This window comes from Emydura macquarii, unplaced genomic scaffold, assembly GCF_026122565.2.
Source record: "Emydura macquarii macquarii isolate MOO-44397 ecotype Brisbane River unplaced genomic scaffold, CSIRO-AGI_Emac_v2 contig_2897, whole genome shotgun sequence".
NCBI lineage: Eukaryota > Metazoa > Chordata > Testudines > Chelidae > Emydura > Emydura macquarii.
The window spans coordinates 35,489,979-35,506,936 of record NW_027133034.1 but is presented as its reverse complement, the minus strand read 5'-3'; the positions used below and the strand labels follow the sequence as shown (position 1 = coordinate 35,506,936).

The 16,958-nt window shown below is 39.1% G+C and overlaps 1 protein-coding gene across 1 annotated transcript in view; it reads left to right on the top strand.

Moving 5' to 3' along the window:
- LOC137167048 (uncharacterized) overlaps nt 1-16,958 on the top strand; it is a 170,153-nt gene that overhangs the window by 81,134 nt on the left and 72,061 nt on the right. The window contains exons 7-8 of the mRNA XM_067569006.1: nt 1,106-1,228; nt 14,100-14,330. Coding sequence (XP_067425107.1) covers nt 1,106-1,228; nt 14,100-14,330 — 354 coding nt within the window. The remainder of the gene's footprint in view (nt 1-1,105; nt 1,229-14,099; nt 14,331-16,958) is intronic.

The window sequence follows — 16,958 nt, the reverse complement described above, 5'->3', positions numbered from 1 at the left end:
TGCTTACAGTGGGATCCACACTGACTGTAATACCTCGAAGAACCACATTTACTGTAGGGTAACTTCTATTCTCAGCGCAAATCTCTGTCATTTGAGCTAATGGTGTAACTGATAGCAGTAGTAGGCTGTCATCCTCTGTGTGGACTAGCATGTAGAGGGAGACAAGACACATACTTTGGTAATGGGATTTATTAATATTTGCTGACAGCAAAAAAAATGGTGAGACTTAGGAATCTTGGGTTCCATTCAGACTTTAGAGGAAAGGGTCCTCCAATGTTAAGAGACCCTTTTGCCTGTGCTCAATGAGTGAGCTACTGGCAGAAGGAATTTTCCCAACTCCTTCTGCCCTCTGGGGATAAAACTAGGATTAAGCCATTTCTTTTTCCACCCTTGAAAAGACTTTAAATTAGGGAAGCAACTCCCTGAAAAGGAGGGAAGTAGGCGCCATCCCCCTTAGTTAGGGTGCCTTGGATCCTATAATAATAATAATAATAATGATATTGTAGGCGTGTATAGAACTTCTTGTCTATAGATCACAAAGTACTTTACAAAGGTGAGTAAGGGTCACCATCCCCATTTTACAGATAGGGGAGTCAAGTTTGTGAAATGGCCTGTGAAAACTGCTACACTTCGGTCTGCTAAATTTTCATAGTCCTGGCTGATATTCCTGATAGTGGGGGGAAAAAAAAGCCCAAACCCACTCTGAGTCTTGTTGACTTCTTCATATTTTTAGCACTGGGGATTTTAGCATTGGGGATACCAGTTATTAATACTTTTAATTGATTTCCCATCTTCTGAAATGTTCCATTAAAATAAATGACACAAACAAGCATTCAAGTTCATCATTAAAGTGAGGTGGTTTTTTTTGTTGGTGTCAACTGCTTTTGTTTTTTTCTTTGGTGTGTTGAATAACTAATTAAGCAAAAAGTGTGGTACAGTATATTATATTTTTGTGTGGTACAGTATATTATAATTTTTATCCAAACTATCACTCCATTCCATAATTTTGGGATGACATACATAATTAACTCTAGCTACCGACACATGATCTTAATTGGTTAAAATAAACAATTACATAGGTTTTCTTTTTCTGTCCTCTTCTTAGGCAACTAGTAAGGAGAATCTTGCATTATCGTGGATAATATCAGGAAGAAACCTGGAAAAACAACCTATGACCCTCATAGACCTTTGCTATGGGAAGATAGAAAACTTAAACCTACGATATCTGGTAAGAACTTAAAATCAGAAATATTGGGACTGAATTTCTATTGCTCAAGCTTTAATTTTACATGAGCTTCTTCACTCATTTGTTTCTTAAATTTCTAATAAATGTTGAATTGATGAGCATTTGTCTTGATGTTTTATGCCTCTTATTGGGACAAAATCTGGGAAATGGGAAAACTTGAGTACAAGGGCTTTAGAAACAAAGTTCTCAGACCCTAATGGATGGGGTGTGACTGCAGCTGTCCTTTAGCTGCTATTATAGCTCCAATCCACTACTGCTGCTTATATGGGGTTTTCCCCCCCACGTTCAACTCTGTGCAAAAATCTAAATACCAGACTTCACTAGTGAATCTATGTTGTTTCCCTCCTTCACCCAGCACCTGCTTCCAGTCTGCAGGGAGTTGCAATGCTCCATCAGGGAGATTGCTTTTGCTCCCACATTCAGACAGCATGCAATTTTTAAAGCCATGGTTAGACCTTAAGTGTCTGCATTATTAATTTGTATACTGCACTGTGGTGTGTATGACACTTTCCAAACAAGAATGAGGACACTATCTCTGATCCAACATGCTTACCATCTGAATTAGATAGACAATGAAAGATTATAATACGCACTGGGTGTGGGTTGAAAAGAAGATAAACAAGGGAAATAAAGGGGAAAGGAAATTGTTCTTCAAGAGGTAGGTGGCTTTGTTGTTGTTGCTGTATAGAAAATGTTGCTTATAAAGTATTGAAATAATTTAGTTTGTTTCTGTCCCCAATCTTTTTAACAGGAGGGCGAGTACAGAAGGATAAGGCAAAAGAGAGGGAGCAGATCACACTGGAGCTGAGAGTAGTGACAGAAATGTGGTTGCAAGAGTGTTTGAAGGAGAAGAGTGAGATTGGTTGGCTCACTTGAAGAGGAAGGTTATTCTCGGAAGGTTATTCTCGGAAGCAAGAGGGGACATGAAGACACAAGTGATAGAAGGAAGCAGAGGGAAAACTAAGGAGAAAACTGAGTAGAGTGCATGGTATGAATAGGAAGTGGTGGAAAATAGAGCTGATCTGTGGGTAGTCTTCAAGGGAAAGGATGAGGTATTTGAACTTGATGCAGGACACCGGTGGCCCTTTCCTCTTGAGAGGCAGTGACATGATTGGAGCAGCAGGGAGAGAAGACTATTTTGGCAGCAGTACTTTGGATCGACTGAACAGAGATGATGTGACAAGAATGGAGCCATTAAGGAGGCATTCAGTGATGATGTGTCATACAAGGTATGAATCAGGCTTTCAGCAATGGAAACAGAGAGACGTTAAAGTGGAAGAAGAAAATGGATTTCCTGAGAGCTTGCTATTGTGTGAAAAAGACAGAAAATAATTTAAAAGCACAGATTGTGGGAAATAGAATGGAAGTGTTAATGTAGGGAAGATGAGAGGATTTTAGAAAAAAAAGTTCAGTGTTTAGCATATTTCCTTTGGGAGAAAATGAAAGTCAAGACTAGGGAGAAGAAAGATGAAGTAGAGAGGTAATAAATGTAGTAGCTGATATGCTGAGAGTGCATGAGGTTGCCAAGGAAAAGGGGGAAAAGGAAGGGACTAAAGACAATACTGTAAGGAACACCAACATAGATAGAAGCTGTAAAAGAGGAACCATTGATGGAGACTTTGAAGAAGTGTCTTTGATGATGATGATGATATCTTGTTCTTATATAACACTTTTCATTTGCTGCTCTCAAAATGTTTTACAAAGGAAGTAAGTGCCATTATCCCCATTTTACAGGTGGGGAAATGGAGGCACAGAGAAGTGAAGTGATTTGGCCAAGGTCACCCAGCAGACTAATGGCAGAGCCAGGAATACAACTTGAGTCTGGCACAGACAAATGGAAAATAAAGGGGGTCTTGAGGAAAATGGGATGGTACACAGTGTAAAAGAAAAGCAGTGAAGTGAAGGAAAATGAATTTAAAAAACCACACACCTTGTATTTCAAGAAAAAATTGTTTTAATATATTTTATGTTGATTTATAGGTTAGAATATAGATCAGACAGATCATGGAAACTTCCAAGTTTCTGTGCCATTTTACCTAAGACCTAGAAGGACTTTCTTTTCTTATGCTTATTTAGGCTTCATATGCATCCAGACCTAGCATGGTCAACCTTTTATCTTACTACTGTATGAACTCATTCTGCCGACTTTGTCACTGCTTTTAGTCCTTATAGTTTAGTTATTACAAGGACCATTATGTAGATAAAAATGAATTCTCTAAAGATTCAATGACTCATAAATAATTTAAGAGACTTCCAAAGAGCCAGTAGCAAAGGACTTCAAGCATATTTTGTCCCTCAGCTGCTATTCTGGCTCTGCATTTCATGCAGCTCTGAGTTGCTTGAGTTAAGAACTACATTGTGCACTGTAGGTATTCTTACATCATGGCTTTATCAAATTATGGACTTGCAAGAAAAAACAAAAAAAGTCCCATTTAGTGCTGAATTATATGCACCAGTAAAGTCTGAACTAATTGCATTTGTCATTTTACATAAGTTTACATTTTTGTCAAATCTCTGAAGAAATATTCTCGCACACGTGCTAAGGATTGGAGAAAGATGCTGTAAATTGTTTCTACAAGTGCTGTGAAATGCAAATATAACAAATGTCCCATTTAATTTCTTTATTCTGTGCGGGTAGAAATTGTTTTATGGACATGCTTTATTTAATTCAGGATGTTCACTTTGTTCTTATAATTTTGAAAATCATTAGACTCATGATGTTGAGATATAGATGCTTTCATGTGCATGGCACCCAGCAGCCCAGAGATTCTAGTGAGATGAGGCTACATCCACAAAGGCAGCTCTTCTTAAAACTTGACTTTTAAATCCTTTTTCCATTGTAGTCCTACTATTATTCTTCTGTTTGCTGCAAAGGCAGCTTTCTGGCACTGTCTTCCAGAAGGGAAGCTTTCCCTTTAGTTCACTTTAGGATTTATAGCCGCAGGAAGGAGGTGAAAACTGGTGTAGTTTTGTAATGGAGACAGTTCCCTAGAGCAACTCTCTCCTGTATATCTGCTTTTTTCAACCTCTCTCCATGGATTTTCCTGCAGACAACAACCAAAACTGCAGACTTCCTTTGAACTACCAGCAATGATGGAAAGTGGCAATTTCAGCTGTAGTCTAGTCATGAGCCTTCTGCAGTACTGGCTTTGTTTTTAAACAGAAGCAGTCAGACATCCTTGCCTCGCAGGAACCTAGCAGTATTCTGGGAGCCTGGTGGCTGAGGGGACAGAAGATCATAGGCCTTGCAAGGCATGCATGTGGCCTCCCGTCTATTGGCATCATGCATACTGGTCTCTATATTACCAGATGGCATAGGTAAAATCTCCCCCATGGCAGATTCTCAGCCAGCTAATCCAGCATGTCAGTGCTGCTGCCTTCCCCATTTACATGGTTTCCTGCCTTTTGGTTCCTCCATTTCATTTCTTCTTTCAAATTTGCTTCTCCCACTCCCTCTGCTTCTCAAGAAACATCTATTAAACCAGAGACATATAGGCAATATTTTCTTTCATTGTGAAGCACTTTTAATCAGCAATAGGGGGAACTCATATGGCAAGGAGAAGTATGTCAAAGCCTCTTTCTTAGACCATCTCTTCCTCTTGTTTCACTTAAGAAACCATTTTTGGGGGGTGCTTGGCCACCACAATGATGGGTGCAGTATAAGACCATAGACAGAGCTTGAAGATTCTATTAATGACTATTCTAATATATCCCTATCTTCCTCGGTTTCCTTCCCCAAGGAAAAGGAAGACAAAAAGCATTTGAGAATAATGCAAAAACTAGCATTCTTTTAAATATTATCTCCAGTGGGGGAGGGAAGTGAGTGGGGGTAATTTCATAATCTGATTCCTTTCTGTATCCTGAGAGAGACTGTTAATCCAAACAGACTGGACAGACTCATTCTATATAATGATAGTGATTTCAGAATCCTGAAAACAAAATCCTCAGACATGCCTAAATAAAAATCTTCTTAAAATTAAAGCCCCCTATTGAGTACTGAGCTGGCTTCCTCCATTCTGAAGCCTTTGGAATTAATTTTCTTTAGCTACACTGGAATTTGCCCAGAATGACTGGTTCAGAAGAAAATAAAATCAGTTAAATTAGTATCAGATTAAATTATGAAAATTTAAGAATATAAAATAGGTCAAATTATGCTTAAAATGATGTAATATTCCAAAAGAAAAAAGGCCCAGATTTTCTACTGAGACTACCCCATGTCTACTTTAGCCGCCCCACGCCCAGTCAAAACACCAAAACAAACAAAAAACCCAACCACATAGTACCGAAAGACCACAGCAACAAACTAGCGCTTTGTTCTTCCTTCCCTCCACTTTTCTAGATCTTCCAGGTTTTTCTACTACTTGCTATCTTTCTTTAGTACCTTTGAGCTGAGAGAGAGAGGATGAAATCCTGCCCCATGAAAGTCATTGGCAAACTCCTATTGATTACCATGGGGCTAGGATTTCACACATAGAATATGAGAGTATTTTATTAGGCCTTGTCTACACTGGCGACTTAGGTCGATTTAAGATCCCTTAATTCAAATGTATTACACCCGTGTCTACACTGATGCCACTGTTAATTCGAATTAAGGTGCCTGTAAAATCAACCTAATAAGACCACCTCTGCAAGTGGTGTAGCGTCTAATTCGAATTAGTTAAATCGAATTAGCATCAGTGTAGACGCAAAGAGTCTTAAATCGAATTAATTGACCTCCAGACTGTATCCCAAAATGCCCCACTTTGACCGCTCTGCACAGTCGCACTGTGCTGCTCTGTGGTCATGGAAGCAGGAAAAGTCCCCTCTCCTGGGGCTTGAGGGACATTTGAATTTCCATTTCCTGTGCTTGCTGCCAGCGTTGGGAGAGCTTTGCCACTGTTCTCAGCATGTCTACTGCAAAGCCCAAACGTGCTCCTGCATGGAGTCGACCAGAGGTCTTAGACCTCATTGGGCTGTAGGGAGAGGAGTCCGTTTTGGCTCAGCTCAGAGTCAGCAAAAGGAATCTGGACATATATGGTAAGATATCACAGGGCATGCTGAAGAAGGGACACCAGAGGGACGCTCAGCAGTGCTGAGTGAAGTTCAAGGAGCTGCGCCAGTCGTATCAGAAAACTAGGGACACTAACAGCTGCTCGGGCTCCTCTCCCAAAACATGCAGGTTCTATGATGAGGTGCATGTTATTCTGGGGGGCGATCCCACCATGATGCCTTCCCACAGCATCTATACCTCTGCTAGTTCACAGTCCAAAAACAATGAGGAGGACTCCTTCGCTTCACACACATTACGAAGAACACAGTAAGCAGATATCACAGAAGGGAGGTACTTCTCACTCATGTCCAACCTAGTGAGGAGATTCCTCCATCTACCCTTTAAATGCCCAAAGGCACATTCTACAACCATTCTGCAACTGCTTAACCTCTTATTAAAACACTCCTTGTCACTGTCAAGGTGACCGGTGTATGGCTTCATTAGCTAATGGGGCAAGGGATAAGCAGGATCCTCCAGGATCACTATGGGCATTTCCAAACCCCCGATCGAATGTTTTGGTCGGGGAAGAAAGTTCCCACCTTCATCTTACGGAACAGCCCCAAGTTACGTAATACATGACTGTCATGCACCTTCCCAGACAACCCCACACTGATGTCTGTGAAACGACCCTGTGATCCACAAGCCCCTGCAGGACCACTGAAAAGTACCCCTTGCAGTTCTTCGGTTGCCAGATGTGCAGGCGCTAAGATGGGGATGTGTGTCCCACCAATGCCCCCCCTGCATGTAGTATCTGCTTCGCCTTCTTGCTCTATTTCTAAAGTACTCCATGATAAGCCGCGATGTATTTGTCATGCTCACAATTAGAGTGTAGAGTTGAGCTGGCTCCATGTCTCTGCAGCAATGGTGATTGCAGGGAGTAAAAAAACAGAGCGAAAATCCTTTTCCTGTTTTTTTGGGGGGGGGCAGGGATGTAGGGGGGAAGCAGCGCTACATCCTGGGACAATGACACTCATCACAACAGCCACCGTGGCTAGTTGCACTGTGGGATAGCTACCCACATTGCACTGCTTTCTAATTTGACTTAAGGCTGGCCAGTGTGAATGCAAGAGACCAGAGCAAACAGCGTAGTGTGTACAGTCTGCTGCGATTTATATAAATTGGCTGCTGAAAGTAGAATTAAGCTAATTCGAATTAGTGCTGCAGTGTAGACGTGGCCTTAGTCTTCACATACTGGAATGTCCATTAGTGCAGCAGGCCCTTCCTTTCTCTTCTACTGACTGCTATGTTTATGCAGTTGAGTTGATATTTCAATATTCGTTATTTTTAAATGTTTCATTTATCGATTGTAACACTTCAGGCTGGTTTATTAGGAGGTTTTAGGGATTGGTTTTCACAACAATACTTGAAAAAATTTGTGTGCCATTATGTGCCCAGTTTATGTATGTGGTGTCTGTGAATGTGCATGAAAGTCGGGTGTTTTCATGAGTAGTTGCTGCTTAGTTGCAAAGCTGGTCATTTATACTTGCAAATACCTGATTTGGATGCAGAAGAATACTGCAGTTGTGCCTGACTTTTTCAACTCTCGTTAGTATCTCTGGACAGATGAATATTCCATTATGAGAAGACACACCAGTCAGAATATTTTTAACATAAAAGTTTCAGGAAAAATCATTACACATTAAAAGTATTTAAACTTTACATCATATGAATATATACATGTGTTAGTAATATTCTAATAATTAACATACAAAGTACGTTATAGCAGAAAGTGCTGTGAAGTGTTTAAAACAAGAAATATTTCCAGATATGTTGGCAATATGAAGTTGAGTATACATATCCAAAGTAGCTTAAATAAAGATGTTGAGAAAACATGTCAGCAGGTATATTTAAAACTGCAGAATTATGTATGAGTTAGCAATTCTGGATACACTGAGACCATATCATAGTCTTGTAATGAGATTTTTCCTCAAGAAACTAAAATGATGTAAAGAAAACATAAAAGTTTCAAAATTCTAATGGTTCACATTCTTTAAAATGAATAGAACATGTAAGATGCAAAATAAATAAATATCTATAATTTTTGGTATGTGCTGCATTAATATTTACAATCAACTGGGATATGAAGAAACAAACCCCACTTTGTGGGAGAGTTTTAAAATATTGCATAAAGAATTTTTTCTTATCTAATTTGTTGCTTTGTAGGGTTGAGGTGATATAGCTTACCGATTTAAAAGATTTGGAATGGGATATATAAATATTTATATCTATATAATTATAGTACACTGTTATCTTGCCTGTTGCAGAAAACCTGGTTGATTGACAGATATGGAAAATGTATTTATTGAAATCTGATATAAAAAAATCTCATTTCCAAAGTCACTGTTTTTATTAAGTCTTGAAATATCTACCTTCTCAGTGTTGGAATGGAAAGTGTAGAAAAAATATGATGCTGACATGTAAAAGAAGAAAAGGGCATTTCTAACTTCCCTTGTGTGTCAAGGGTGTGACCTTTTTAATCTGAACTGAAACAAATTGGCAATGACAGCTCCTGATTTTCACTGATCTCACTTGAAAAACATTATTGCAAATTGTATCTTAGTAGAAGTGCTTTTCATGATGAATTATTCATGAAAATCACTTCATCACGTAGAGCACCTGCTGAGAAGGTTTTGCATTGCATATTAATGTATATGCAACAAGTCCTGCAATTAAACCTTCAATATGAAAATTCACTTTGCTTAGATAATGAGTTTATAATGCACCATGCTAAGGGCAATGACAAATATGTATTTGCATTCTTGGAGCATTAAACATTTTTAATTAATGCTTGAAAAGGTCACATCCCAGAATCATATGGAGAGTTACTGTGAGCCATTTGTGAAAGGTCTAATAATGGTAACTTTTTTCCATTTATTTTGGTTAGTTCTTTAATTTATATCTCACCATTGTATTGAATGTTCAACACATACTTTCTATTTAGAAAACTATACTTTGACGTTTTATAAAGGAGAGTGACTCTGTTGACTGGTTTTGATACTACTCTATATCCAGGAGACATGTGCATCTTCTGCTGTGTACCTGTTATGTCCTGACATTTCATTAATTTAAGTGCAATATGAATGAAAAGGATCTCTAATATCATCCATGTGAATTAATGGATGTTATGTGTACAAATAGTTTTGAATACTTTTTTGTACTATTCTCTCAGCTGTAGTCAATTTCAAATATGTCTTTGATCCAGAGTTTGGTAACTCCAATGTTGTTTGATAGATGTTTTTTAATAATTGAGAACTGCTTAGCATCAAAATGTGTTTTATCGCTCTCCTTTTGCATCTTTCTCCCACTCTTGTCATCTTGATTTCTTCCATGAAGTCTCTGTAGCTGAGCCATGTTCTGCCCTGGTCTTCCCCCCCCCCCCCCCCCATTTATTTATTTATTTATTTGTATTTCTGTAGTGACTAGGAGCGCTAGTCATGGACCAGGACCCCACTATCAACTCTCTTCTCGGTTAAGTCCCTCCTGAAAACTCCCCCCCAAAAGCTATCATCATTAGTCCTCTCCCCAGAGAAGTATTAACCAATTAGATGACTAAAGTTCTTTCCTCCTTCTCTAAAGAGAAAAATATAACCGGTAAAGTTGTGGCATTAACAAGATGTTTGCAAAACTTCACTGTTTAATCAGTTTGTCATGATATCTTATTGTTCATCCCTGTGCTTCATTCATTCATTGTTTATTTAGATTGTAAGATCGTTGGGGCAGGGATCTTATCTTTATACCTGTCTGTAGAGCACTTACACATTGTTGGTAAATAGTAATTATCTTTCTCTATGTATTATTAAAGATTCCTAGTTATGCTTCCTTTAAGCATAACATCATTAATATGTAAATTGCAAATGCACACTTGTATTTCAATTGTAAAAGGCAAAGCACGGTTCACGTATGTAATGACGGTCACTGTGCTTAGTTTAAAGATAAGTAGAGATATCAAATTAAATTCAAGGTATATTTATATAAAAATTAACTAAACAGAAAGATTATTTACTTGTCAGATATGCAAATAGTGTTAATTGATCAGCAATTAACAGCATTTGAAGTGATGTGGTGAAATAAATAAAAAAAAAATCTGACTAAAGTGTGTGGGCTTCAACTGTGTAACCGAATGAGTCCTTTGTGGTGCAGCAAGTCTAGGAAGAAGACTTTAACAAGTTGGAGCTACTTGGCTCTGTTGTAGTACTAGATGATGGGTTCATTACTACCTTGCACTTTCTTCGTTTCTGATGGTGTCATATTATAATAGATTGCCTCATCTAAAGAGAAGACAGACAAGTATATGAACTAACACTGACTGATGTCGCTTCAGAGGCCTCTTGAAAATTATTCTGTACCACTAATCAAAGCAGGCTTGAGTTAGCTACCTTTTCCTACTGGTTTGGTAGTCAGAAGTGCATGCGTTGGGCATATAATACATTTATGTAGCAATACAGAACCTTTGTTGTTCTTTAATGCATATATTGTTCTTAATCTGTTAAACGTCAGGCCTATAGTCTTTAATGCTCTTTTGTGTATAAAGGAGCTGTAAATTCAGAAGTGAACAATCATTAAATCATATGGCTTTTGATACTTTGTTACAGGGGTTCTCAAACTTTTTTTGCTGGGGCTCCCTCCGAAAATATTTCAGGCTGTGATGACCCTCCCCCGCAAATACCATGCCACCCTTACTTCCGCGCTGCTGCTGCTGGTGGCACTGCCTTCAGAGCTGGGTGGTCTGGCCAGCAGCTGCTGCTGCTGGTGGCGCTGCCTTCAGAGCTGGGTGGTCTGGCCAGCAGCTGCTGCTCTCGCGACCCCGCCCCCCCACAATAGTCCTGCAACTCCCTTTTGGGTTGGGATCCCCGGTTTGAGAAATACTGCTTTATTAGATGCAAAAAAAATGAACCATGCTAAAATGAGATCCTTTAATGTGGCTTTCTCATAACTGTCCAGAATATACTGACTTCAAAACGAAAGACTTCAAAGTAAAATAAAAAGGCTAGTGTTTACAAAGATGGTCAGCAAATGCTGCAAACAACCAACAGTTGATTAACTTGTGTGGGAAAATTTTCAAATCCATGGTGCAAATGAGACTTAGGCTACGTCTATATTGTCTCACAGTTCAGACTACATGGTATGAATAACTACACCAAAGTGCTGTGCTGTAATTCCCCCATGGGGAACATTGCATCTTGAACGATAAGGTGCCTAGTTTGGATTAATGTAGTCCTGTTTGAAGAGGACTATGTTAACTGGAAGTGGGAACCTTCTAGTTTGCGTCAGCAGAGTCCACTCCACTCAAGGGAGTTATAGCATGCACTTTGGTGTGCACCCTCTGTAGCCTGAAACACAGGACAATATAGACAAGTCCTTAGGAATGTAATAGGTCTTCTGCAATGTGCCAAAATTTACATTTACTGTATAAATGGTAAACTCATCAATATACAATACAGCAGCAAATTTATACTTAGTGAAATGGGGTTTTCACTTATTCTGGCCTGTGTGTGCTGAAAATAGGCCACAATTTCAGATGTTGAATTTTCATAATAGGAGATATAGCATATTTTTATGTTCCTGTGCAACATTATGTTCCTTCTCATACAGAAGTAGAGCATAGTCTTTCCTCGCTCCTTCCTCTCCTTTCTCTCCCCACCCCTGACTCCACCTCAGTCACTGAGACTGCAAATTTGATCTGTTTGGTGCGGAACTTTAAGTAGTGGAGTATTGCTGGTTAAGAAGATCTAAAAGACTTATTGTGTCACTAATGATTTGTTAACTAGATGAATAGAAAAGCTCAAATAGTAAAGCTCAATAACTTTTTCCCTGAGGACATTAAACAAAACCTTAAGACACATGAGAGCCAACTCTCATTATTCCAGTGTTTCAGAAGAATTTTTTTTTCATTTTGTTAGGAATTTAAGAAGCAGTGGTCTAATTGTAGTGTAGACATATCCTTAGAGGCCTGGTCTATACCTAAAACGTAGGTTGACCAAACTATATTATATTGCTCAGGAGTGTGGAAAATTCACACCCCTTAAAGGCATAGTTAAGCCAATCTAAGCCCTGATATAGCACTGTTAGGTCGACAGAAGAGTTCTGCCATTGACCTAGCTACCACCTCTTGGAGGGGTGGAAAGCTCCCTTCTACTGCTGCAGCAAGTGCCTATACTAGAATGCTACAGTGGCGTAGCTGCAGTGCTGAAGTTTAGACATAGCCTCACTCTAGTTTTAGAGCTGTTTTGTGCCAGTGGTGGAGTGCAAAGCAGCTCAGCACTGAATCTAGCCCCATGCACATTATGCATGATGAAATGTAGAATTATATCAGTAAACTCATAACTTTGGTAATGATTTTTCAATCCGCTAACACTGCCCCAGATCTTTCATTTTGCTGTGTAATGTAGCTCTTGTGCACTGCTGAAAGCTGGGGGGCTTGACACCTAATGTTAGATCCACTATGCCACAGACTACAGAAGGCCGTTGCTTTTACACTAGGCTTGGGACTGTTGCTAAGTTCCATCTGGGGCAGGTGACTAACTGGTGAGGCACCATCAAAAAGTTCACTAGCCCATCTGAAAATTGAGCAATCACTAGAGCAACTAGGCAAGATCCAAATGTCGAGTCCCCTCAGAAAAGTACTTAACTTTTGTTGGGCCTGATGTAACTTTCTTTTCAGTCAGAACTAACCATCAGTGTTCATGACAAGGAGTTTTGATCTTAGACATGTGCAAAATGCCAAGCAATCTCTAGCAAAATGCTAGAAAATTTTGCATCAAAGTAGAATCTGAATAATATGGCTTTGTTTTGATTGTGAATCTAGTTGCGCAACTCTGTCTTACAGGCTTTTTGCTTTGTGGAAGGAATCCAAAAACGAGCTAATTTTCTATTGGTGATTGCAGCTGTCTCTCTCTTAGTGAAGTGGAAGAGCATATCTGTGGTAGATTAAAATATTGAATCATATGCAATCATGGGAAACATCAAATGAGTACTTAAAACCAAGAAAAACAGACATGAATAAAATGTTATTAAGGAGATGAAAATATAATTTATAAGAAAATGTTCATACTTTAAGATAAAATATACATAACATTTTGAATCAGTGTGTTTGTATCTTGGGTTATTGTAAATGTAAGTGGTTTCTGTTTAAAATTGGGAAGCATGCTATAGTTGTGTTGCTGTGTTTGGTGGTGGTGTTATATGGTTGTCTATTTTCTTATTTACCTTGGTATATATCCATTTAAGTGTGTTTTCTTTTCATGTAATTTGCTCTAGAATGAGTTCTCAATCTTTAAAATGATCTCTTGTTAGTAAAAGAAAACATGCTGTTCAATAAATTGAGTGTCCATCTGGCTAAAGGTTTAAACAGGAAAAGGACACAAGAAGATTCTGTGGTAGGTATAAGATAAACATGCTCTTGTTCATGCTTTGTTGATACTCTGATTGTTTAAAAGTTTGACTATTTTTTATACTAGCTTTGGGCTGTTCTTTAGAAAAACCAAACAATCAACCCAGTCTAGATGACAGCTTTGATCTTTGTTTTCATATTTGTTGTAAGAGGCTAAAAGTCTGGCAATTTGTTGTGTTTCGTGCTTTGTCAGATCATACCCCCTCAACACATGTTACCACAGATGGTTTGGAGGGGAGAAAAAGAAAAGGCAGAGTGCCTAGAGTTTGACATCTCCCATAAATTCCCAGGAGATTGTTTTATAAATGTCAGCATATTTGTGGTTGTTCTTGCAGGTGCTTAAAAAGGACTTGTGGCCTTTCACCTAGCATAATTAACTTCCTTTTATTTCACAGTGTTTACCATTTCTTTCCTTAACCTTTTTGTTTTTACAGAGTGCTCTTGAAGAAAAACTCAGCAAGTTGCTCAAACACCTGCTTGCCATGAGGCAAACACTGAGCTTCATACTTGCCCCAGGACAAGAGTCCTGTGAGAAAGCTCATCAGATCCTGCCAACTGTTGTTTATGCTAGATTGCTAAATCATGTGACTAGATGTCATCAATCTCTGGAGGAATGCTGCAGTGACTTGCTTATTTTGACACTTATTGTACCGTCTGCACCTTGGGTGAGTTACAAGCGAAGACTTCATATTTTTAAAATCACTCATAAAAACATGCTATTTTAGAAGGTTTCTGCAACATTTTTCATGGTTTCATGTTGTGTTTATTACTTTCATGTGTGTATGTCCTGCATTCATCCATGGGTCGTGTTTCTATGCATTTCAGATAATTAAGTTGACCAAAGTTTGATTGTAATTTAAATTCTTTTTCAACATAAAATACTGTGCAATCATTTTTCCATATCTGTTAAGCTATACAAAAGTAATTTTGCTGATAAATAAGAGTGCATTGAATGTGTTTAGAGCAGGAAGGTAGAAAAAATGAAAGATCATTCTTGGAATATTACTGATCTGCATGATTAATAATGGAATATGGAGTTTATCATCTTCTAGGTGACTGGTGCAAAACCAGCCACACACACAGATGACCAATCATTACTATCTCTTGGCTGTTTTGCTTGGTCATCCATATGAAATAAATTGGTGGTCTCGGGCTAATTCTTGGTAGATAAATGTCTTCTAAACACTGACATCTGGCATGCTTGTGGGGAGGCTTAGTAGAAAAGGCAAGGTTTGAAAGTGCCATGGATATTGTTCTACCTTTATAGCCAGAAAACAGGTTTTGAGGAATATCGGCAGGGCATTATGGGAAAGTTTGCACTGCACTTGTGCCTGCAATATTTAATTTCTAGGTAAATATCAACCTCCCAGGTTGTCAATTTGGCATTTTTCATGTGCATGAAGGCTCATTAAAGTGAACCACAGGCCCAGGAACCATCTAAATATCTGACGGTTGGACCGACGAGCTAGGCAGCAGTTCTGCAGAAAAGGACCTGGGGGTAACCGTGGATAAAAAGCTGGATATGAGTCAGCAGTGTGCCCTGGTTGTCAAGAAGGCTAATAGCATATTGGGCTGCATTAGGAGGAGCATTGCCAGCAGGTCGCGGGAAGTGATTATTCCCCTCTATTCGGCATTGGTAAGGCCACATTTAGAGTATTGTGTCCAGTTTTGGGCCCCCCACTACAAAAAGGATGTAGACAAGTTGGAGAGATACAGCGGAGGGCAACAAAAATTATTAGGGGTCTGGAGCACAAGACTTATGAGGAGAGGCTAAGGAAACTGGGCTTGTTTAGTCTGCAAAAGAGAAGAATGAGGGGGGATTTGATAGCAGCCTTTAACTACCTGAAAGGGGGTTCCAGGGAGGATGGGGCTAGGCTGTTCTCGGTGGTGGCAGATGACAGAACAAGGAGCAACCGTCTCAAGTTGCAGTTGGGGAGGTCTAGGTTGGACATTAGGGTGGTGAAGCACTAGAATGGGTTACCTAGGGGGGCGGTGGAATCTCCATCTTTAGAGGTTTTTAAGCTGAGGCTTGACAAAGCCCTGGCTGGGATGATATAGCTGAGGTTAGTCCTGCTTTGAGCAGGGGGTTGGACTAGATGACCTCCTGAGGTCCCTTCCAACTTTAATATTCTATGATTCTATACACACGTGCCACTGAACATATGAACATTAGGGTTGACCTCAACCAGCAAACACATTTTGAAACACAACCATCTTTATCTATGAAATGTACTAAGTGGTGAGAATTAACTGTTTTAAAATGAATGTTTATTAAAACGTTTTCTAAACACACTTCATTTTCCTGGTCTAGACAGGGCCTTGGTGTAAGGTTAGAAAAGGGAATGTTGGTTCTGTCACCTCACTTTACTATTTCAACCATCATCCTCATTAGCTGTATAATAGGACAATTTAGTCCCTCTGCCTTTAAAAATATAGGTTAGAGAAGAATATATATGATGGAGTGATAAAAACATGAGGTTGGGATTGTTGTATCATTAATAATTTGGTGAAACTACAAATGATTAGTGCACAGTATAATTGGAAAGGCAGAAATCTCCTTTTCTCAGAGTGTAAAGCTCCGGTTTCTATCACTGTAGAGCCACCAATATATAAATCAGATTTTAAAGATGTATTCCACTGGCGCGGAGTGTTCGTATTAGAGATCTTAGTGGCGGGAGAAAACAACCAGACAAATATCCAAACACAATTTTTATTAAAGCAAAAACTAATACAAGAGTATAAGTCAATCTTTTCATTAATCCTATACCCACATTATAGTAACAGCACATTTAATTGGGGTAGGGAGATAAGGGTTACACATCAAATTTCCAACACATCCTACACATAAGCAATATTACTATCACCCAAGCGACCAACAATATAGACAAAACACTATCTGTCAAGAAGATAGACAGAAACATTTGACAAATGGGGATAAACATACTACAACAGAGGGAAATGCCCACAATTACAGTTATTATTCTTATTTGAACAGCAACAACATTTAGCAATCAAAAGAGCAAGGAGCACACCCACTGCGATGACCACCTGAAGGCCCATAGGCAATGCTAGCGTTAAATCTTAGGAACTCATTAGCAGCATCGGGAGAGAGGGGAAGAATAATATTTGCTAGAGAGCCAAAGTATAGCGGACCACGCTATTAAAAAAGCACCTACTGTCAAAATTGCATGAGGCCCTAGCTGTATAGCGATAACTGGCCGTACGGGCTCAGAGTTATGTCTCACGTCAGGAGGATCCCTTAAGCATCTTAAGTGGGGAAGAGGGCGCTTACC